This window comes from Aotus nancymaae, unplaced genomic scaffold (assembly GCF_030222135.1).
Source record: "Aotus nancymaae isolate 86718 unplaced genomic scaffold, 86718_ANA_hifiasm-v0.15.2.pri h1tg000029l, whole genome shotgun sequence".
In the NCBI taxonomy this organism is placed as follows: domain Eukaryota; kingdom Metazoa; phylum Chordata; class Mammalia; order Primates; family Aotidae; genus Aotus; species Aotus nancymaae.
The window spans coordinates 76,841,431-76,866,891 of NW_026988442.1; the positions used below are offsets into that span (position 1 = coordinate 76,841,431).

General features: G+C 36.8%; 1 protein-coding gene across 4 annotated transcripts in view; it reads right to left on the minus strand.

Moving 5' to 3' along the window:
• Nucleotides 1-5,129: 5,129 nt before the first annotated feature.
• Nucleotides 5,130-25,461, minus strand: part of CCNT2 (cyclin T2) — a 40,111-nt gene continuing 19,779 nt past the window's right edge. Inside the window, exons 4-10 of one of the 4 annotated variants that reach the window (XM_012468436.3) lie at nucleotides 24,451-24,511; nucleotides 21,388-21,450; nucleotides 17,353-17,398; nucleotides 15,534-15,697; nucleotides 9,470-9,540; nucleotides 7,796-8,945; nucleotides 7,544-7,694 (exon numbers count right to left, since the gene is read on the minus strand). In XM_012468436.3, coding sequence (XP_012323859.2) covers nucleotides 7,627-7,694; nucleotides 7,796-8,945; nucleotides 9,470-9,540; nucleotides 15,534-15,697; nucleotides 17,353-17,398; nucleotides 21,388-21,450; nucleotides 24,451-24,511 — 1,623 coding nt within the window. In that variant the 3' untranslated portion in view covers nucleotides 7,544-7,626. Of the gene's footprint in view, nucleotides 8,946-9,469; nucleotides 9,541-15,533; nucleotides 15,698-17,033; nucleotides 17,399-17,518; nucleotides 17,613-21,387; nucleotides 21,451-24,450; nucleotides 24,512-25,461 lie in introns of those variants that run through there. The other 3 variants (XM_012468435.3, XM_064382822.1, XR_001109952.3) reach the window with 3 other exon arrangements.

Genomic DNA, 25,461 nt, shown 5'->3' on the forward strand with positions numbered 1-25,461 from the left:
GAAAAAGTTTGCATATGCCATCACACTGTGAAGTTTATAGAGAATAGTACTTTTTCCTATTGACAGGACATCACAACATTGTGAAAATCCATGGCTGAATTCATCCATAAGGCAGTCACTAACAGGCTGACGTGAAAGATTAAAGAAAACGGACCTCCTCAACTGTGTCTGAACATCTGAAATATCTAAGTAAGCCTCTTAATTTCATGTCCATTTGATAGGAACCTTTTGTCAGTGAGGCCCTACATTGTTTTGGGAGGTGGTCCTGAGGGGAAGAAATAGGCAGACCATATGCTACAGCTAAAACAAAAACATACAATTTATTTTATATTGAAAAGTGCAGGGGGTGAGGGTGAAGGAATAAACAATGGACATGGATGAGTTTGGTTAGAATTACTCACTTTGTAAAGTTAAAACCCAACCAATTTATGTTAATAGAACAAGCCCTTACTGGCATCAGCACCAGTGAGACAAATCTCTTACTGTGATATAAAAAAATATTTGTTACATTTAGGCTGAAAATGTTTTATTTTTAATTTTTTTTAATAAATTATTTTGAGACAGAGTCTTGCTCTGTTGCCCAGGCTAGAGTGCAGTGGTGCCATCTCGGCTCACTGCAATTCCTGCCTCCCAGTCTCAAGTGATTCTCCTGCCTCAAGCTCTCGAGTAGCTGGGACTACAGGCACGCACCACAATGCCCAGCTAAGTTTTTTCTATTTTTTAGTAGAGATGGGGTTTCACCATGTTGGCCAGGTTGGTTTCAAACTCCTGACCTCAGGTGATCTGCCCGCCTTGGCCTCCCAGTGTTGGGATTACAGGTGTGAGCTACCATGCCTGGCCTGGAAATGTATTTTAAAATAAGTGACTTTTCCATCCTAATTCTACTTTATCAAAGTTACTGCAATTAGCTTTCATCTTCTTTCAAGTGGAAGGTGTAGGAAAATTGTTGGGATGGGGAGGGAAGTTGGCAAGCAACCTAAAGAACAGCTTATGATTAAATATTTTTGAAGGGGCTGGGTGTGGTGGCTCACACCTGTAGTCCTAGCACTTTTGCAGGCTGAGGTGGGTGGATGGCTTGAGCCCACCCTGGGCAACATGTCAAAACCCTGTTCTACAGAAAAAAAAAAAAAAAAGATGAGTTCGTGTCCTTTGTAAGGACATGGATGAACCTGGAAACCATCATTCTCAGCAAACTGACACAAAAACAGAAAATCAAACACCGCATGGCTCTCACTCATAGGCAGGTGTTGAACAATGAGAACACATGGACACAGGGAGGGGAGTATCACACACTGGAGTCCGTGGGTGGGGGGGAATAGGGGAGGGACAGCAGGGGGCAGGGAGTTGGGGAGGGATAACATGGGGAGAAATGCCAGATATAGGTGATGGGGAGGAAGGCAGCAAACCACACTGCCACGTGTGTACCTACGTAACAATCTTACATGTTCTTCACATGTACCCCAAAACCTAAAATGCAATTAAAAAAAAAAATAGCCAGGCATGGTGGCACATGCCTGTAGTCCCAGCTACTCAGGAGGCTGAGGTTGGATGATCGCTTGAGCCTGGGAAGCAGAGGCTACAAGCAGCCAAAAATGACGCCACTGCACTCCAGCTTGGGTGAGAGTGAGACCCTGTCTCAAAAAATAAAAAAAATTTAAATGGATAGTTTCCCTCCCAGATAATAATTATTTTTGTGGTTTTTATGGGAGTCATGCAGGAGGTTAGACAAGAAAACCCCAAAATAGAAATTAGAATGCAGTTTAAAAGAATTCTGGACACAGTAGGGATGCAGTGTTTAATATGCTCCAGTTATACACCTGGATTGGCCTTCATCATTCCATCCAATATCCCAAATCTATCCCTCTATTAGATTCTCTTTAATGCTATCTATTCTATCTAGCCTTCCTCGACCATCTAAGCCTTACACAACTCTATGAACAGGTACTACTACTAACACTTTGTAGGGAAAAAAATCAAAGCATGAGGTCAAGTAATTCACCTAATGCCATTCTGTTGTGAAGTGGTAGGGCTGAGACTAGAACATGGACCATCTGATCCCAAAGCCTGCACTCCTTGATGATACATGAAATTACTTGGATAGAGTCAATTATACTAGAGATCTTCTCACATTTCCTGGGACTCAAATTTAATTGTTTTGTTGTTGTTGAGAAAGTCTCGCTCTGTCACCCACGCTGGAGTACAGTGGTGCGATCTCAGGCTCACTGCAACCTCTGCCTCCTGGGTTCGAGATTCTCCTGCCTCAGCCTCCCAAGTAGCTGGGATTACAGGAATGCACCACCACACCCGACTGATTTTTGTATTTTTAGTAGAGACAGGGTTTTTCCATGTTGGCCAGGCTAGTCTCCAACTCCTGACCTCAGGTGATCCACCCACCTCAGCCTCCCAAGGTGCTGGGATTACAGGCATGAGCCCCTGCACCCCGCCTGAAAGTCACTTCTGATTCACATTAACTTGACATGTTAGAGTCTTGGATTTATGTTGTGAATAAACAAATTTTATTAGTTCCTTGTATAGATAAGATTAAAGTCAATGACTAATTGATGCCATATACACATACTCCTGTTTCAGATTTTCTATTAGCAAACATCCTATTCAATTGTTGTTGGGAGTCACATTCAGAAAATGAAACCCCACAATCACTGTTTACAACAAATGAGTACATAGGAAGTTTTCTAATAAAATGAAGCTGCTTGAAAAAAAAATGCATTAAAAATAAGAATGTACTCATCACTTAATAAGAATGTACTCTTTATTAAGCAATAGGCAAATCAAATTAAACAAACTCCTCAAGTGGCAATGCTCGGGAGTTTTGAGCTTCCGCCCCAAACTTGAAAATAGAGGAAATCACACGGCCCTCAACATTTTGAGATCAATAGATTCCACAGTGAATGTTAAGTTGCCTGTATGAGAACAGAATTACTCCTAGCCATTCAATCTTCGACGTATCTTATCAACCTACTTAAGGAATCTGTCAGGTAGAATAGGTAAACAGTAAATTATAGAAAGGAGGTGGGGCAGAGGCAAAACCTGGCTGTTCCCAAATCGACACTGCAGAGTAGAAAACGAATGTATAATATTAGGCCGAAAATAGTTTGCGCTTTTCAGTCCCACTGGCAGGATTTATTAAAAAAGAGATGTTCCAGGGAAACTTAAAAAACAACCTTTTGATTTTGGCTTCCATATAGGTCAGCTTACAGCAATTAGATGGCTCACTTATTTGTCATCAGAATGTGATCCTCAAATTAACACATTAGTATCATAGCTTGGTATCCAAGGCCAGAGAATGTGCTGCTTTTCCAATGCAGAAATCCCTGTCTAAATAAGCCCATCTTAGGGCACATGAGATTAGCACCTATTATCCTGTGAACTCATTTAATTCAAGTGTGAGATTTGTTGATCCCTCATCTGGGTAGTCATTAAATCCTACTGCCTCCCAAGAAAGTCTCTGAGGCAGAAAGCAGGAGAAATAATCAAAGATTCTTCCTAACAAGAGCCTCCAAATACTCTCAGCAAAGACATCCTAAAAATTACTTAGCAATTTAAGCAGGTATGCTTTTCATTTGGATAAAAACTGGAAATGGGCCGGATGCGGTGGTTCACGCCTGTAATCCCAGCACTTTGGGAGGCCAAGGCGGGTGGATCATTAGGTCAAGAGATCGAGACCATCCTGGTCAACAAGGTGAAACCCCGTCTCTACTAAAAAATACAAATATTAGCTGGGCATGGTGGCGCGTGCCTGTAGTCCCAGCTACTTGGGAGGCTGAGGCAGAAGAATTGCCTGAACCCAGGAGGCGGAGGTTGCGGTGAGCCGAGATTGCGCCATTGCACTCCAGCCTGGGTAACAAGAGCGAAACTCCGTCTCAAAACAAACAAAACAAACAACAACAACAACAAAAAAACTGGAAATAGTGTAGTATCATGAGAATTGTCTTCCTAAGATGTTAAAAAAGAGTTCCCATGTCTATAGTAGATGCAAAATCTGAAATAGCTAATCAACTAAGTGTACTCATGAAGTACATAATATTCATGCAGATATAAGCAGTGATTTATTTCTAAGGTTGCTTAAGGAATACAAGTCAGCAATTTAAATTCAAGAAAATGTGCTTGAAATCTTTTAAGGCAAGGGTATCTGATGCTATCAAAAACATTTCATATTGGTTCTCAGAAACAGACCTCAATTAGTCTTTTCTAGTTCAAAGAGGATAGGCCAAAAAAGTTAGGTATTCTACATAATACAATCTGTTGCTACAAAGTAATACAAGCAGCTACTCATTCAAGAAACCATATATTATGTTAGAAATTTCCTTTAGGTGACTCTGAATAAGAACTTTAACCAGGACGAATCAGCATACATAAAGGAAGACCAAGGTGCACACTGAACTGCTTTCAAAGATAAACCCAGGGTTGACAACAGGACTTTTTTTTGGTATTTACATACCTGCAACTACGAAACTGAGGTTTCACCACTTAAGGTTGCTACTGCCCGTTTTGTTAAGTAGGCCTCTAACAATGTTCCAGTGAACAAACACCCCTTTGCTTTGGTCTGAAAATACCATATTTTAAAATAGCTAAGGCAAATATTTAGGGGGACACAGCTCAATACTGGAAAACTAGCTGGAAGAGGTAGAAGTAAAGCCTTTGCAATGTGCTTTTGTGTAAAGGTAAAAAATCTGTGATCTAGGGAAAACACAACTTAAAAATGACTCACTCTTTTATAGGATGTTTAAAGATAATGCTTTTTAATATTTCAAATTTTTTTTTTTTAGATCTCATCAAAAATGTTATCATCTTAACAGTACTTTGCACATGTGGAATTTCACACCTAAATTTGATGATACTATTTTGGTTTATTTATGGCCACTTATAAGAAGACTCACAGTAATAATGTCCATTCATCAGAGTCTTTTTCTTTGGTAGAGCCTAATGGGGACCAGGCAGATGAACTGTTATGCAATTAAGATGGATAAAGCAAATCCATGATAGTATGAATTATGAGTTTTTGTTTAATGGAAATGAAACTTAAAACGGATTTCCATATTTATCCCCATCATTATTTTGGAAGCTTAATATCCTGTTCAGGGGTTAAAGAGTTTGAATAGCTCACACAATCCTGTAAAAATGACAACTGGCTGCCCTTTAATAAATAAAGTCATTGTAAAGAATTACATTTACAGAGTGAAAAGTGAATACATAGCATTTCAAATTCAATTTTGGAAGTACTAATAAGTACCGACCCATAACAATATACACTAGCTATCTTTTTAACTGTCCATCATTAGCACCAATGAAGATTCAACAAAATTACCTTTATTCCCACATCTCAAAACAGTTCTGCAAATTCTTAGTGAAGTTTAACTATAGTCACAGACCTTAAATATTCACATTGTTTTCTATGTCTACTGAAAATAAGTTCACTACTTTTCGGGATAGTCTTTACAAAATCTTATTAAAATTCCTGGTATTATCACCCCCAATTATACAGTAGCACAACCACCTTACGTAGTTTTTACATGATAGCTCTGTAGAGGTTTCACATCTAAATTACCAAGAAAACCCTTCCCTCCCTCATCTTGCACTCGGCTTAATTCTATACTAGTCCTTGGATTATGTACCACTGTAAAAGTATAACTGTATCAAAATTGCCATGTTTATGGATACAATATTTTGCCATACAGAGCAACAAAGTTACATATAATGACAAAGATTACCCAAGTTATGCAAGACAAGAACAAATGTTAGGACATGCTACCTAGGCACAGTCCCTACACAAAGAGGCTCCTAAGTACCTCAAGTTCAAATAACATTGACAAAATAATGAACAATTATCTTTAAAAATTATAAAGCTACTGGCAAATTAGGTAATTGCTAAATAAAGGTAGAGCACAAGATTAAACTCTAATATTTACAACTGCAACATACTTGAGTAAAATTACAATTGTGCACATATTAGTGGCTTTGTAACAAAAATAATTCATACAGAGAAGAAATTAAGTTTTCAGTTCAACAGAGGTTGAATCCAACCTATCTCAAATGTACTCAACAACTCAAAGATTTACCACAGAATAAATTCAAGATTAGCTGATAAACAAGAGCCATGTAACTGATGTTTAAGACAAAATCTAAACAAGTTTTAAAATCTAATGTTTGATCAGAAGTCAGATGACTGTGCAAACTTTACCTCAACAGAAGTATACCAAGATGTGCAAACAAATGTAAAACCTCCACTAGTGGTTTGCCTGGGAGGCTGACCTTTTCTTTCTTACAGAGCTTCCTGATAACCACAAACTATAAATACAGGTATAATGCACAGTCAGTGATCTTTTCTTTTTTATTTATTGTTAGAATATAAAAGAATTGAGAGAGAATAGGTTTAATTTTTTTTATAAGGAAGACTACATTTACCTGAAAAAGAAATATGGCATCACACACAAACACACTTCAGGGAAGGGGTATATTTAAGAATATAGTGTCATTCTGAATGCTAAAGGAAAAGTGATCCCTGTTTAGTGTTAAAATATGTAGTGTAAAATTCTTTAAAGGAAACAACTCACTATATCTCTACTAGGTTAAGTTACTGTGAATTTAGTTTTCAAATCACAGTAATCCACATAACCATTATTAACAGCTCTGTTTCATAGAACTGCAACAAGCCAACAAACATTTAAATGCACTTCACATCAAGAGTATGTAAACTTATTTTTTCCTCTTCAAGCCTTCAGAAAGTTAGGGGCTATTTCAGCAGCCAATCTGGTCAGAACTTCTGAAGGCAAAATTTCAGTGCCTCACAGTATAAATGACCATCTGTGGCACTGCATACGCATCTGGTAGTGAAGTGTCCCCTATCAGTGGCTTCCAGTAAGGCCTAGAGTTTAAGGTTAACATAAAAAAGTGCCACCTTTGTTTTAGATTAGTGATGGACTCTGACAAGATAAAATAAAGTTATTCTGTATATTGTTATACTTACAAGCAGCTCCAATCCTGAGTATTTATGGTAATATCTAAACATACAAAAATGTATGTACATTTTTCTCCACTTTCTTGTAAACAGTTATCAGTATACTGTTTTATCCCTTTATCATTGAAACATGCAAATCATACATACAAGTATAAATACACAAAAGAAAACAATTTACACTCATTCAAAAGCCAAGCAACAACAACAAAAAATAGCTACAATATTCAAATCATAAATAACGAATGCTTGAGGCATCTTATATTCCTAGAAGCAGCCAGCCATTCATCCTAATGTTCTTAGCTGCAATTGTAGAAATACTGAGTTTTGCACCTTCCATGCTTTTACAGTATTTATAACACTATCATATGTGGAGATAAAGACTTGTTTACTATAATCTCTTCTTTTCAGAATGAAGAATAAAGCAGCACTTACAAATATCGAAGCAGTGGCAGCAACGGCAGGTGTTGCCACTGCTAGATCAGGAGGAATTTTTCCATTCTAACAATTTTTAAACTAAAAAAGTAAAGGAAAAATTGACCTAAACAAATTATTACATGTTCATTCCTTGGGCACTTAACAGCGAGTCCAGCATGTCGAATGTGTCTTTGTAGTCCATATGCTGGCTGCTTGTACTGTACTCGTGATTGGCATCAGGACCGTTGGTCTCCACTGGCTTCTTGTCCAGTTTCACGAGGGTGCTGAGATGTCCGTAGCCCACCTGGTATGTGACAGGGGGAGGAGGGGGTAAGGGATGGTTAAAAACAGAGTTGTGAGAGGATATATACTGCTTAACAGAGGAGGAAGAACTAGATGAACTACCTGAACTTTTGGAACTTTTGCTCATTTTGGAGTGGTGGTTGTGAGATGCATCATTGACATGCAGCCTCTTCCTGGAAGAGCTGGAGCTAGAGGAAATGCCATCACTGCTCAGGCCAACAGGACTCCTCAGAACAGTGGGTGGTATTCCATCGGCACTGTGTTTACTGCCACCGCTGCTGCTGCCACTATGTGAGTGGGAATGCTTGTGACTGCTGGTGTGGTGGCGGTTTGAGGGATGCTCCTTGTGCTTCTCCTTATAGTCTCTGCTAATATGTGGGCTTGAATGCTTGCTCTTCCCACTGCCTTCATCAGAAGAGCTGTGTCTTTCTGAAGATGAAACTTTTATTTTCATTTTCAGTTCTTCTTTACTGGCGCTTTTATCAGTGGGTGGTATTGGAATCCGTAATTTCAGTGATCCACTCTTTTCCTTTTTATCTGCCATGTATTTTTCAGTATTTGCGATGGGTATTTTCATTTTAATGGGAGAAGTTACAGAACTGCTGCTGGCTGCCTGTGACTGCCCTTGTTTGTGCTGCTGTTCTACCTGGGCAGCTATATAATGATCTCTTACATCAAGATCAAGAGTTTCTAGTTTACGCTTTTCTCTATATTTATCTAAAGACATTTTCTGAGGAATTATTCCTGGAGCAGCAGAAATTGGCCCATGGTGTTTACTGCTCCCTGCTTTATGAGTATATTCTTGCTTAGAAGAATGATCTGAAATTTTGTCAGGTCTGTGATGTAATCCTGAATGCAGTGATACAGAAGGTCCTTGCTGGAAGTTGATGTTGTACTGGCTACCAGACAAAGATGTCTCCTGTTTCTGTGAATACATCTGTTCTGTCCTTGCTGAGTCTTGATGTTGAGGCCATTCCTGGTGTGATGACAAACCGTATGAAGTACTTGGCATTCCTGTTGCTAGCATTGACAAATTATCAGATGTATGGCTGTCTTGAACAGAAATATTTCCTGAATTTAGAGGTACTGGTGCAGGGAATGCTGATGTAGATGGTTTCTGAAAACTTGGGTTTGTAGGCACACCAGTGACACTATCTACTAAAATGGAATTCTGGACCAAAGATGAACCAAGAAGTGGTGTCTCTGATACCTGTCCATCTACTTTTGGTTTCTTAGCCGCTGCCTGACTAGCCTATTAAAATAAAACATAGAAGAAGCAGTGATATAGCAAAATAATTTAATGCAAATTGCTTGTCTTATAAAAGTTATATTCTAAAAACATTATGTATTTAACATATGGAAATAAATGACCCGGGATTCACGGTTTTATGTCGCCAGTAAATAAATGCATTATTTAGAGGTATAGAAGGAGACTATAAAAAACTGAAAACACCAACTTTAGAATTAGATACAAGTCAAATCCTAGCCTAGCACCTGAGAAAGTAATTTAACTTGTCTAGGCTTCAGTTTCCCCATTTGTAAAATTAAGAGGATATTTCCGTCATAATCACTGCAAAAAAGTTTTTAAAAATATAACATGCTTTTTAGCAAAGTCCACTGGACTCTGTAGTTGAATATGTGAGTATACGTAACTTGAGATATGTTGAATTATTCAGCAATACTGTAAAGATTATTTAATCACGACAATTCAAAATGGTTAGCTATGTACATGTTATATAAATGACAGACTGACATTCTGCCTGTCAATTCTCTTACCCTCCAGTATCGAATCTTCTTCAACCTACTAGGCGTTTTCTCCAATATTTGTAGAAACTCATGTGTTAGCTCTAAAAAGAAAATTTAAATTTAAAACTTAGAAGATGTCTTTAGGATATAAATTTCTCTTAAGTGGGCAGTATAAAATGGAATGCTAGGAGTTCATCTACTTCACCACCCTCCTATTCAACCTTCAGCATATACAGAAGTACACACAACTCTCAACCGGCATTTTCAAAGCTGAATCCTTTGTAACGATTACCTTCCCCCATGATTTTACTTGCTTAATTAGAATCTCTAGAAAATCTAGTAGCATTAAAAATAATCCCTCCCTCCAATAAAAAAATCTTTATTAAGCAAACAACATAGCAATTTTTGTTGCAGGCAAGATCAACGGATTCTTTAAAATTAGTGAACAAAAGTTTGAGGAAAAAGTTATTTGTATAATCCCAACATATCTTCCCCAAGAAATGTATTAATTACATAAAGAAAAAAATAGTTAACTTTAAAGTACAGAAACCACCTTAAGGATACCATTGTAACCAAGTGATCATGGTTGTCATTACCAGTTACGAGACCTATCAACATATCGTACCCCTTGATATGATGCACCAAGCAAGACCCAACCTAGTTCTATGGTATTCTTGCTCAAAATGTGTAACTTCAATCTAATAATGAGAAATCATGAGACCCCAACCAAGGAACACTGTATAAAATGACCATTATTTTTCTAAGTGTCAATGTTATGAAAGACAAGGAAATAAGGAAGAACTGTCACAGACTGGAGGAGATTTAAAGAGACATGTCAACTAAATGGAACATGGGATCCTAGAAAAGGGACAAATACAGAATACCGAATAAAATCTGTGGTTTAGCTAACAGTATTGTACCTATGCTAATTTCCTACTTTTGATAATCATGTATTTTTATGTAAGATGTTAGTACAAGGAGAAGCTAAAGGGTATACAGGGAACTCTGCACTATATTGTATTTTTGTCGTTTTTTTTGTTAAATAATAGAGATCAGGTCTCACTATGTTGACCAGGCTGGTCTCAAACTCTTGGCCTCAAGTGATCCTCCCATCTCTGCCTCCCAAAGTGCTGGGATTACAGGTGTGAGCCACCATGCCTAGGCTTTTTTTTTTTTTTTAATAAAAAAAGGAAAATTTCTTCAACTATACTTATACTTCCTAGCAATACTACTACTAATACATTAGCTAACTATCTTGATTGTAATTTTCTTAAAATTTTGATCACAATGAAATAACCCACCTTTCCAAAGTAGTGTGGTTTTGATGAATTATAGTTTTATCCCCCAAAATATTGTCATTAATAGTTACTGGCCACTCTCAAATAATCATCAGTAAAATAAATTAGAATACTAATAATTAATAATGCCAATTCAATCTCAATACTGGGGGAACCTCTATCAGTAAACTGCAGATTGATTTTTTATCATTTATGTTTTGTTCTGGTATTGATAGTGCAGTGGTACGATCTCGGCTCACTGCAACCTCCGCCTCCTGGGTTCAGGCAATTCTCCTGCCTCAGCCTCCAGAGTAGCTGGGATTACAGGTGCCCGCCACCATGCCCAGCTAATTTTTTGTATTTTTAGTAGGAACGGGGTTTCACCATGTTGGCCAGGCTAGTCTTGAACTCCTGACCTTGTGATCCACCCGCTTCAGCCTCCCAAAGTGCTGGGATTACAGGCTTGAGCCACTGCACCCAGCAGATTCATTTTTTAATAGCAAGTTTCTTTGTAAACTATTCTAAGCCAATGCTAAGATCAGACAAACTATAATTAATCTTTCAAGATGTAATTTCCTTGACAATGACATGACTATTCCCCGCTGAAGTCTCATGAACTTTTTCCATCCAGTTTGGATGAAAAGAAAACCTAATGCCCAGAACTCCACTTCCTCATTTGAAAAAAAAAACTACTTTTCTACTTTTGGGTTGAACATTAACAAAACTGTTTTGACTCAATTTCTGTAACAGCTTGGTTGTAAAACATTAAATGCACTTAAAGTTCCTGGTCCAAAATCTGGTACACAAAAGGTAAGTTTTGTTTTTCTTAAGTATCCAATGTATTAAATTTTATAGCAGAACAAAACAATCTGTTCAATAATCTATTAACCTAATTAATTAGCTATATGCACAAAAATCATAGTATGTGCCTAAAATAGAGGCCCTTCTCTCTCAAAGCTACTGTCTAAGCCAATGTTCTTTTGTGGAACATAGTTATTAAGTGAATTACTTTAGTAAATAAGAATACGTATATCACTTTAGACATCACTCTACAATTCAGATAAATCTTCATGTCTTTTTTTTAAGACAGGGTTTCCTCTGTTGCCCAGGTTGTAGTGCAGTGGCATTATCACAGTCTCAGGTGATCCTCCCACCTTAGCCTCCACAGTAGCTGGGTCTATAGGAGTGTGCCACCACACCCGGTGTGTGTTTGTATATTTAGTAAAAACGAGGTTTTGCCACGTTGCTCAGGCTGGGCTCAAACTCCTGTGTTCAAGAGACATGTGTGACTACACCCGGCCGTATCTTCATGTCTTAAATTTCGAGTTACCTTTTTGTGATCTACACAGAAAAAAAGACGCAGTGGCTTATGCCTACAATCCCAGCACTTTGGGAGGCTGAGGCGGGTGGATCACGAGGTCAGGAATTCAAGACTAGCCTGGCTAACATGGTGAAACCCTATGTCTACTAAAACACAAAAATTATCCAGGTGTGGTGGCAAACACCTGTAATCCCAGCTATTTGGGAGGCTGAGGCAGAGAACTGCTGGAACCCAGGAGGCAGAGGTTGCAGTGAGTTGAGATTGCGCCACTGCACTCCAGCCTGGGCAACAGAGCAAGACTCTGTCTCTTTAAAAAAAAAAAAAAAAAAAGCTTATGCAAAACATGCTGAAAGTTTTAATATATCAGGTCTCCAAGATTCCTATTGAACTGCTCTCCAAATTAGTAATAAACTTTAGGTTTTTTAGAATGGAAGTGAGGTAGATCCTGCTGTGTCAAAAAAACCCCACATAAACCACAACCTAACCTCTGACCTAAAGACAGGATAAAAGGCACATTACTTTTTTGTAATCTTTTTACTTTAGCACCAGGTGCTAAAGTATAATACTAAACTATTTTTAATAAATTTTTTTATTAGAAATAACAAAAAGATAAAGTTTTTATTTTTTTAATAAAAACGATTTTTATTAAGATTATGCCTACCGGCCAGGTGCAGTAACTCATGCCTGTAATCCCAGCACTTTGGGAGGCTGAAGCAGGTGGATCACGAGGTCAGGAGTTCAAAACTAGTCTGGCCAAGATGGTGAAACCCCACCTCTACTAAAAATACAAAAATTAGCTAGGCATGGTGGCAGGCACCTGTATTGCCAGATACTCAGGAGGCCGAAGCAGAGAACTGCTTGAACTCGGGAGACAGAGGTTGCAGTGAGCTGAGATTGCATTACTGCACTCCAGCCTGGGCAACAGAACAAGACTCAGTCTCAAAAAAAAAAAAAAAAAAATGCGTACGTAATCTTAATCTGGTGACTATTAAGCTACAACAATGACCTAGATAACCTGATTTTCAAGCTACAGAACAGATACAAACAATTAAAAAGAAGCCCCATTGAGTTTTAGATGTAATTTCAACTCACTGAAGATTTCCTTCTCTCTGGATAAATTCTGAAAAAGCCTCAAACAATTCAAAAAAAAATTATAATTATTCGGCAATAACACAGCATGAGAAGTATATTCTGGGATTTTTTTTCCAGGTGGAGAACAAAATAGAAAATAAAGGGTGTAACAAAGAAGGATTTCACAAATAAGAATAGGCAAACCATGAACAACTGACCAAATATGGTTGGTCACCTATTTTTGTCAACAAAGTTTTACTGTAACACAGCCACACCCATTCATTTACAAATTGCCTATGGCTGCTTTCCAGCTGCAATGGTATAGTTGTGCAGTTGCAACAGAGACCTTACAGCCCACAAACTCTAAAATAGTGTTACTCTTTGCAGACCCCTATGTCAAAGAAACATCAAGTGGGCATGGAGGCTAAAATCTGAAATCCCAGCACTTTGGGAGGCTAAGGCAGTTGGACTGTGAAACTGTTGTGTCTATTAAAAATACAAAAATTAGCTGGGCATGGTCGTACACGCCTGTGGTCTCAGTTCCTCAGGAGGGTGAGGCACAAGAATTGCTTGAACCCAGGAGGAAGAGGTTGCAGTGAGCCCAGATCGTACCACTGGGCTCCAGCCTGCGGGGGAGAGCAAGCATCCATCTCACAAAGCAAAAAAACAAAAAACAGAAACAAAAAAAGGCCAGGTACAATGGCTCAAGCCTGTAATCCCAGCACTTTGGGAGGACAAGGTGGGCAGGTCATGTGAGGTATGGAGTTCAAGACCAGGCTGGTCAACATGGCCAAACCACATCTCTACTAAAAATATATAAATTAATTGGTTGTGATGGCTCGTGCCTGTAATCCCAGTGAATTGGGAGGCTGAGGCAGGAGAATCACTTGAACTCGGGAGGTGGAGGTTGCAGTGAGCCAAGATTGCACCACTGCACTCCAGCCTCAGCCTTGGCAACAGAGTGAGACTGTCTCAAACACACACAAACACCCACACACCCAGAGTTTAAAAAAAAAAAAAAGAAGTGTTACCTATTTTCTTTCTGAAATTTACAGTATGTGGTTAAAATGCCCTAATCCCAAGAATTTCCAATCTCTGGCCAGCTTCTTTTACTTTTCAACCAGAGGAATTTCTCATCAAAACATCCCCAAAATTTTACGTTCATAATTAACAGAACACATACGTACAATTTTCCCTTGTGTATTCACGTTTAACAATGTAAGGCAACAATGGTAATATAGAGCAAGAAACACAATCCCCCGAAAATCCCTTTAGTTTACTGCTTCACAGTTAACACTCAATTTTCAGTCTGCACATTTAAAACTCAACAGAATTAGTATACATTAAATTGCTATTCTTGTTAGCTTATGGAATTCTAAACCTTATTTATTTTAAGTCCTGAAAAAGCTTTAGATGTTCAGTGGTGGTTAATATATACCCAGGCTGTAGCGGAGCAGTGCCTTCAAGGCTTACCACAGCTTTGATCTCCTGGACTCAAGCTATCATCCTGCCTCAGCCTACCAAGTAGCTGAGACTACAGGTGAGCACTACCACACCCAGTCCATTTAAAACATTATTTTTATTTTTTTTGTAGAGACTGGGTCTATGTTGCCCAGCCTGGTCTTGCACTCCTGGGTCCAAGTGATCCTCCTGCCTCAGCCTCCCACAGTGCTGGGATTACAGGTATGAGCACAAATTCCAAACTCAATTTTTTTTTCTTTAGGCTGATGAATTCTTATTTTCATCCTGTTCATTTGACAGTGTACTCACACTTTCTCTTGTCAATTCTGCCAACTGCCAACTTAGACTTCCAAATTGTTAAAATGTAATTATTCTTAAAAATTAAAAAAAAAATGTAATTATTCTTATGTTTTTAGAGTCCTTATCTTTTGAAATACAAACTAAAATATTCAGAGATGTCAGGCTGGGCGCAGAGGCTCACGCCTGTGATCCCAGCACTTTGGGAGGCCGAGGCAGGTCAATCTTGAGGTCAGAAGTGAGACCAGCTTGATCAATACGGTGAAACCACGCCTCTACTAAAAATACAAATTTAGCTGGGTGTGGTGGCACATGCCTGTAATCCCAGCTACTCAGGAGGCTGGGGCAGGAGAATTGCTTGAACCCAGGAGGCAGAGGCTGCAGTGAGCCGAGATGGTACCACTGCACTCCAGCCTGGGCAACAGACTATCTCAAGAGATGCCATGATATCTGGAATTAGCACCATAGCATCACTATTACCACGGTGTGTACATGTGTGTGATGAATTGGACAGAAATGATAACTGTTCATTTAGGTGGGCAATGAACATATGGGAATATAATTTTTCAAACCTATACAGAGGTAGACAGAATTTTTCCATAAAAAATTTATTTTCTGTCAAGTGTACTAACCAGAAAAGAAAAAAAAAATTATTTTCTCTACTTACCATCTAATAATTCTAGAGTCACTGTAGGATCCACATATTCCCACCAATGCTTTCCATCAGTTGACACAGGAATCTCCCAATTGGACCATTTGCAAGCCAAATGAATGCATACACATGCTATCACTGTTGGTTTGTACTGAAGACAGAAGGTTGTAAGATGCAGACTGTTGCAGAGCAGGTTTGAAAATGGAGAGCCATACAAATTCAAGTATGTAAAACAAAGAAAAACATTTACCAGTAAGATTAGAGCCAAATTTAAATTTGACTTTTCTTTAAGTCTAGAGTATAAAACCTTATTTTACTAAATTAAAAGCTAAGTTATAAAACTCTAGTACTAAAAAGTCTACATATAATGAACATTCCCCCTCACTCCCAGGAGTATTTTAATACTCCTATTACTATTTAAAATTTTGTTTTTACACCTAAAATTGAAGTATTTTATAAAAGGAGAGGAGAGTATATTTGCAATAATCACTACTATACAGAAGTATAGAACTATAAATTGTTTGTGGTATTTTTCTTTTGTAATGTCATGGTAAATATGTAAATGTAAAGAAAAAGACCATTTGTAAAACTGAAAAAGTGATTTCAATATCACAATAATCAGGGATTATCCCATCTGATGTGGCTTAATAGGCATTTGCTTTCTCTAGTGAAGCAGAGAGAATTAAACACGTATCTATGTAAACCTATGCCTTGTTTTTCAGCAAAGCCACAAAGAAAACTTACCTTTTGCAAAACAGCTTCAAGGCCCAATGTTATTAAGTATGAAAAATACTACCTTTCTCCTCCACCATATACCAAATATGGGGCATGTAATATGTGTTACAGCTAGCCTTTTCTAATCAAAGTTTTAAATTCAAGTCTTTATGTTGTTGCTCAGAATTACTGGGGGTAGAGGTTAAATCCCAACAACATATATTTGAGAAAATATAGCAATATTTGCCAGCCTCAAATTTAAATTAAACTTATCAGTGTCACAAGAAATTAGGGGCCATACAAAGCTGGTTTGGTCCTTTCTCCCCAATGACCCACTCAAAAAACAAAAACAAAATCAAAAAACACACACACACAAAACAAAAAACAAATTTAAATCATTAATAAAATAAATCTAGAACAGAACGGTATGTTAAAGCCTCCTTGAAACTATTCTTCCAGTTCAGTTTCAATGATGGAAATGTTATCTGAGTAGCCATAAACATATACCATTTTTTACTCTATGTAAACTGAAAAGGAAGGTTTTTTTGTCGTTGTTATCAAAAAAAAAAAAAAAAAAGAAAAAAGAAAAAATTGTGTTTATGCAAATCCATGCATGGATAGGACTTGACTACTTTTAATTTGCTACTAGTGGGTATTATCTGGAAAAAAATTTCAAATTACATAAGTTTTATTTATTAAAAAGACTTTAATGAGTATTTTAAAGTTAAGACTGGATCAATGTGAAATTTTAAAAATTGTCATTTAACTATAATTGTAAACTAGAAATAGCTTTATACTTACCAAGTTGCTCGAATTTCTACGTTAAGTTTAGCTCTTTGTAATCTTTAGCTGCTATTCAGGCTACCAATTTTAGACTTATGCACTCACAAATCGAGAATATGTCATCAGAAAGCACCACTACACTTCACATTGTGCATTTAACCCCTCTGTGCCCAAAGTCCCTTGTACAATACACCGCAAAGCAAACAGGAAGGTACCACCACAGTAGATGATCCAGTCTCCTGTTGCAACAAGGGTAAGAGACACATTGAGGGGGCCCTGCATTAAAGGAAGCTATAGTGTGCTACAACAGTGCAACAAAGAGGGTCAGGATAACAACCTGTTGGTAGCCATGAAATAGGATGTCTGTGCCAAATCCTTGCTTGCTGTAAGAAAAGAAAAAAAAAACGAAGACAATACTATCAGCTTTAACGTGCCACCATCAAAAAGTTCTCAACACAACAAAAACTTCAAAGATTTGTACACAAAAAGTAAATTTTACTTACTACTTACAAATATCACAAGAGCGCCATCATTTTCTATACTACTGAAAATCTTCAACAACATTCACTCAAATGTTTCTTGCTATCCCCCAAAGATCTGAGAAACAAGCCGATTTGCTTTTAGCTAGCCAGTTACAAGGGCTAAACTTGTTACTAAGTTAAGCATCTAGTCAGCTAAAAGTTGCAATAAAGCATTCTCCTGGATTTAAAAAAAAAAAGAAGAAGAAGAAGAAAAGATTTTGAAGTCTAATACAAAATACAAAGAGTTTGCCTGCCAGACTTAATCCTCATATTTAAATTGGCTTAAATACTTCCATCAAAACAAAACGAAACAAACCCCCACCCCACAAAACACAGAGCACAAACGGCTCAGTTTTTCATCATGCTATTAAGCATCAACAGAGAATAAACCTAGAAACAGCATATGCGTATACAGGAGGCTCCACTATATTTTATTTCAAATTACAGAATCTAATTAAAGACAAACTTAGGAAAGATACAGGTATTCTAGGGAGGATCAGAACGCTTCAACACTGGTCCCCAACAGAAAAGCAATTTTTAATTAGCTTAAGACACCGAAGAGTTTTCCCTCCCCTTATTCTGCCTCTTAGTCTTCCCAACAGGGATGTCCTTTTCACAGTTTCCCTTTTTCCCAATTACATTCACAACCACTGACATACCTTTCCCCTCTTCTCACCTAGAATCAGTTTATCTCAACTCCACCCCTCTAACAGTCCTCAAGTTTCTTCCCCATCCCCTATTTTTTATTCATGGCACCTGTAATCCCTGCTGCCCCATGTGGATCATCAACATAAAGGTTTTACAAAAGGGATTTGGGTTTAGCAGAGTTGTGCTAAGGAAGAGTGTCAAAGCATCAGATGTCTTGGAGGCAGTGTGACTTTCCTGGTGGGGAGGGAAGGAGAAATCACAGAAGTGAAGGTCCCTGTAAAATGACATTAGCCAATTCTGCAGCAAAGTAGCATATTATTAACTTTCTCATCTCCAGAGGGGGGGAAAAGACTACAGAAATCAAATTTATTTTCCCCTCCTCCCCCAGAATAAAAATACATAGAAAAGAAAAAAATAATAATTTTAAAATGCCATTAGCAGTTTTCACCTAGGAATGTATCTAAATTCAGTGATCTAGAAACAGTCACTGTGCAACAGAGAAGAATAGAGGGGAAATGCTTTGTTAGCTGAAAGGTGTAAAAGAGCAAAGAAAAAAGAGACACCACACATGAAAGAATACTTTTAAAATGGAGATATATTCTATAGTTACCTGAAATGTTAGTCAGACAAAATGACATTAAACATATATGTGCTTTGTACTCAAATTTAAGAATCAGTCACATTTTAACATTAACAACAACAAAAAATCTGGTCTAAATATATTGTTTTGGATGATTTATCAAATTTGTAGTTTTTGTAAATGTTTGAAAAGTTACTATTTCATTTTTCAAGCAAACTGACTTCATGTCTCTAGAAATTTTATTTGTAAGAGAACATGGACAAAAAATATTAACCTCTGGGCTGGGCACGGTGGCTGATGCCTGTAACCCCCGCACTGTGGGAGGGTGAGGCGGGCAGATCATGAGGTCAGGAGTTTGAGACCAGTCTGGCCAACAGTGAATCCCTGTCTCTACTAAAAATACAAAAATTAGCCAGGTGTGGTTGTGTGCGCCTGTAATCCCGGCTACTCGGGAGGCAGAGGCAGGAGAATTTGCATGAACGCAGGATGTGAAGGCTGCAGTGAGCCGAGATCACGCCATTGCACTGCAGCCCAGCTGACAGTGCAAGACTCCATATCAAAAAAAAAAAAAAAAGAAAGAAAAAAAGAAAATCTCTGTTAAGCAATTAAAAATTGACTCAAATTTCACAGCAGTAACCTGAAAATCCAATTTTGTAAGTAATATTTTTAAGCATATACTAGTACTTCCTTCAACTAATGTTTCTTTAATAGACTCTCAATTAAGAAAATTATATGGCTATAATACTTACAAAGTTTAGCTTACCTTTTTCAATTTTTTTTTTTTTTAAGACAGAGTCTTGCTCTATCATCCAGGCTGGCATGCAGTGGCATGATCTCCACTCACTGCAACCTCCGCCTCCTGGGTTCAAGCAATTCTCCTGCCTCAGCCTCCCGAGTAGCTGGGATTACAGGCGCCCACCAGCATGCCCGGCTAATTTTTGTATTTTTAGTAGAGATGGGGTTTCACCATGTTGGCCAGGATGGTCTCAAACTCCTGACCTCAGGTGATCCACCCACCTCAGCCTCCCAAAGTGCTGGGATTATAGGCGTGAGCCACCATATCCGGCACCTTTTTTTCTTAATTCAACATCTGTAGCTAATTATGTATATAATTCTATGCTATATTGTAGTATTGAAATGAAAATGTGCTATAAAACACATTCATATAACCATGAAGAACAGGAACCACAGTTAAATATACTCTAGCTTACAAGTGATACTGTATGCTACTACAAAAAATACAAATTGGATTTTCAGACATCTACTTCTTAATGACACTATCAGTTTTTTAAAAAATGTAGCCACTAACATAATAAATGACTAGGTATAAAATGAATTCATTTTAGAATGAATAAAATGTGAAAATACTTAGGTAAATATTAAAAAGACTTTCAAAAGTCTTATTTTGTTTAGGACAAAAAAGCTTGGTAGAAAATGAATCAAATTGTAAAATTCTATTTTCAAAAAGGAAGTAACAGAAAATGGCACACTACAGGTCTGAAGTGGTTGCTATGAATACATAACACTTGAAATGGAAACAGGAAAATGGAAGTAAGAAGCAGAACATACAGCTGTTTAAAAAATGTTTTTAGGGATACAACAGATACACAAGATTCATTTAGGAGTAGATAAATCAGGTATTACCAGATACTTTACAGGCAGTAAAGCAAGAATTTTAACAAGTACTCCTGTTTATAAGAGGCTTAATAGGTATATCACGAACTATACGTATTATGCTTTATAATTATTTCTCCATTACACACAAAAAGGAAATCACTTTTAGTAAAGTCAAAAACCCTTGAAAAATACATTAAATCAATTTTAGTTTGCCCAAATGATCATGGGCAAAACACTTCCCCAAAAAAATGACTTTTTTTTTTTTTTGAGAAGGGGTCTCACTGTTGCCGAAGCTGGACTGCAGGGACATGACCTGGGCTCACTGCAACCTGTGCCTCCTGGGCTCAAGCCATCTTCCCACCTCGGCCTCCTGAGCAGTTGAGACTACAGGCACGTGCCACCACAACTAGCTAATTTTTGCGTTTTTTGTAGAGATGAGGTTTCACATGTTGCCCAAGATGGTCTCCAACTCCTGAGCTCAAGCAATCGTCCTGCCTCGGCCTCCCCAAAGTGCTGGGATTACAGGTGTGAGCCACCGTACCCAGTCAACAAATCTTTTAACAAAGGCAATTTTTATCTGAAAGGTCTGAGGTTGGCCTCAAAATTATTCAACTGTTACCACTTTTCAAAAAGTCAAAGTTTGACACAAACCCAAAATTAATATTTTCTGCACCTATGCACTATTGGCCCACACCAGACTGAAACGGAACTAGCAAAGCTCAATGGGGGATACATAAGAGCCCTAATACTTGGAAGCCCTCCAAAGTTTGGTGAAATGAGATTCTTACCTATGCTTAAAGGAAGCTAACATACCAGGTAGAATCACAAATAGAAGTAGATGAATAAGCAGATGTAGAACACTAAAAAATAATGCTTAAAAAAATGACATTTCCCACTAATTTTAATGAAACTCAACAAAAGGCTAGAAGAACAAAATAGTATCCAAATCAATTATAGATAATAAAAAGCATTAATACTTATCTGAAAAGTTTCAAGGATCACCTACCTCTTACTAACTGGGTACATTTCACCACATCTGTGTGTGGGTGTTCAATGGTGATCTCAAAACCTGAAATGATAAGCACTTTTTTTCCAATCACCACTACAATACTTGCCTAAGAAACACCATAAACATATAATACATTAAGTTAAAGTTTCTCATCATTGACATCCTCATTACTTTTCCAAAGACAAGATAAAATTTCTTCTGAAATACAACGTCTCAATTATGAAAACCAATTTAAAGATCAAGGGTAAATGTATTCAAAATTTTGAATTATAAATGATTTGGGATTATCTTAAAGTTAAAAACAAATGGCAAATACAATTGTTAACCTGGTTCCACAATTTAAGGAGAGAATTCAACTACACAATATCTTTGTTAATATTCCAAAGCTTTCTTTCATAAGATGTGAAAAGTGCAGTTTTTATAAACGTAACTGTCGGGCCTCACTGGTAGAAATGAGCTTTTAAATGATACGGCACTCTAGATCAAAGGGTTTTAACCACTTATAACTACACTTCATTAATAATTAAAATATGACAAACAAATCATATAGGTCTCAAGACTGCTTAAACCACTGTTTCTAATACCAAAGATGAAATGTTTAAAAGTTTTCAACGTGCAATCAACTCTTAGGTGTGGCAAGGTTTCTGTTGTTATTAAAAGTGAAAATCACATTTGGTTGTCTTCAGAAGCAGTAAGTAAATAAAATCCTAATAAATGGGTAATCTAGATTTATAAAGTTGTTGTGTGGTCTATCTATATATTGTAATTAAATATGCAAAATACTTTAAATAAAACCACAGAGGAATATCTTCTAAATTCTAATGTTCCCCTTAAAATAACACTTTGCATTCTCTGTGCTTAAGAATATGTCATAAACAATACGGATATTACATTATTTTATATAACAAAAAACTGCATTATATTTTATAATGATTTACAGCTTTTAATTTTCAATTTTTTACCTAAATGAAATTTATATAATTTTATATAGTAAAACATTAAGATGCTAAATCACTGAATTTGGAACAAATAAGACCCTCACATTTTTGGTATCTTTTTATTTTATAGAAACTTCAAATAATTTATAGTTGACCTTTGAACAATGCAGGTCCTAAGGGGTGCCGATCCCCTTGCAGTTGAAAATCCACATACTCCCCTGCTAAGACTTAACTATGGTTGACCAGAACCTGCTTACCACTGAAGCCTTATTGGTAACATAAATAGTCGATTAACACATATTTTATATATGTAGCATGTACTGTATTTTTACAACACAGTAACCTAAAGAAAAGAAACTATTAAGAAAATCATAAGGAAGAGAAATGTATTTACTAGTATTAAGTGGAAGTGGATCATCATAAAGGTCTTCATATAGAGTAGGCTGAGGAAGAGAGGTTGGTATTGTCTCAGGTTGGAAGACACAAACGGGGAGGCAGGAGAGGGAGGCAACACTTGGTGTAACTTTACAGAAATACACTACAATTTCTGTCTTTTGCTGGCATTAAATTCTCTGGCTTTATATCCTTCACCTTCCCTTTGCTTTAAGATTCTCTCAAATTATATTAGAGTCCATAGGCATGCCTTTCTTGCAGCAATCTTGCATTCACATAAAAGCTGCATTTTCAATATGAGATTAAAGTGCAAGGTTTTTGTGTTTGCTGGTATAGCTGCAGCGATGGCTTCCTAAATGTCTTTTTCTTCTTTCACAATGAACCTTATACTGCATTCATTCATCTTGAAATGGTGGGCAACTGTAGCTATAGACCTCAATGTACGGTACATATCAAACAATTCAACGTTTTTTTCTAACGTCACAACTTTTAACTGCTTCTTGGGAGCACTTTTGGAATCACTAGGGGCACTTTGTATGGGTCCTATGGTATTAATCAAAGTTTCCAGTATTGCACGAAATACGGTAAAAATTATTCAAGAACTGCTTTTACTGAGGTATGTGACTTATTGGAGAGACAAACTGTTCAGAGATGACAAGAGTTACACAGCATTTTAAGTGCATACTCATAACATGGGGGCTCTTTTCAATAGCAACAGGAGGTGGCTACAAAATTATCATAGCAGTAGAGTTATGCATGTACTAAAGTTAATTTTATGTGACTTAACACTGTACCTTTACATTTGTTTATGTTTATTTACATTTTCTCTTACCTGAGAATAGAGCGATGTATGGTCTGTGTTTGTGTGCCTACGTTTTAAAAATTTTTTATCTTTAAAAAAAAATCAATTTGTGTATATTTTATGGCAGTAAATAAAATAGGCTAATATCTACATATATTTTCCGCATTCATGACATACTCAACGTTTTTTCCCAATTATTTCCAGGCTATAGCTCATCTACAGGTTTTACAAACTATTGCAAATTTGCAATTTTCCAATATTATTTATTGAAAAAAATTAATGTGGACCCATGCAGTTCAAATCTGTGCTGTTTCAGGGTCAACTGTATATATATTTCACACAAGCTAGTTTTGTAATGAAGAGTCTGTCACAACGGGAAGTTGTGATTGATTTATCACACTTCTATTCAACATCTGGGAATGGAGTAATAAATTTAGTAAACTGAGTAAGGAGAATGGTGAGAGTAAATGAACTTGCATACAAAGATATAACTTTCAGAAAAGGATGACCAACATTTAAATAATATGTCACATTAAAAATCATGCGATATACTCATAAAATACTGACTGGAAGCTCAAGGAAAACAAGGATTGCTGTGTATGCTTGTACACATCACAATAATATGAAACAGCCCTAAAGGACCATTTTACTCTCCAGTGCAAATCCAGAGTGAAGAACAGTACTTTGACTACCCGAACACCTAAGAAATCACACTGAAAGGTATGTTTACCATTCAATTTAATTATGCCAAATGAAATTAAATTCTACAAAAGTAATTTCCTTATAACCAGGCAATCTTATTCTGGTCTAAAACCTGTTTTAAAATAATTTTCTTCAATAATAAAATTATTTCAGAAATCTTTTCTCTTATTTAGAATACTTTCTTGAAGTACAAACAAAAAGCCATTATCTGATGTAAATACATACCTAGAGTTTGTAGCATTATAGTTTCAAGTATAACCAGTTCTTGAGTCTGTTGAAGATAAGCCTGTCAGATAAAAATATTATCAAATTGATTAAAATAAAAATAACTTTACTAGACTACATGACTGTTACATCTTGCGAGAACTACAGGTTGATTATAAAAGAACCACAGTAGTTTGGAAATATGGAGAAAATAAACTGAGGGTGACAGAGAAAACATACACTCTGTAGCAAGTCTGAAATGAATTATTTTCTACAACAGGAAACAAACAGCAAAAAACAAAAAAGTAAACAATATGAAAGGAGGTAAGTTAATTGAAATAAGATGTGCACAGTCTATAAAGTCAAATCTTCTAGGCATTGGTGCTTCAAGAGATATTAAAGACAGGAGGCACCAAGTCAACTAAAAACATTGAACTCAAACCTGACGTTAACTCAAACCTGGCTTACAAACTCACTCTAGGACATTTCATGTGGTAATTCCTTGAATGTCACAGTAAGTCAGTGAGTTAATCTAGATTTAAGTTCTCTGCCACCTCAGGAGTGACCAAACATACCAAAATAATTTATCTCATACCAATGGGGACATAAATACCAGAGACCCTCCTTACTCAATTGCAAGAAATTATCCTTCCATTACAATTACTCTGGAAATAAAGGATATGAAAAATTTACTGCTATCTTATTCTGAAATCATGACAATTGACCAAGGTGATAAGGAAATACTATATTACCTATATGAATATACCTATATTCATTTTTGTAAGGACATATTGCTAAAGCCAGAGAGTAAAAGCACCTTTCATTTTATTTATGCTCTATTCTGAAAGGTCACTGAACTGATTTTTAAAACATAGTGAATTTCTATTATTTGAACAGTACCCCTGGAAATAATTCTGAATTTGTATAGTTAATAGAAACTGCTGGAATTATCTTTAAATAGTGACAAACTCATTATTATTTAATGGCTACATTAACAGTTTACTCCCTTAAAGCCAAAATCTATGATAAAAC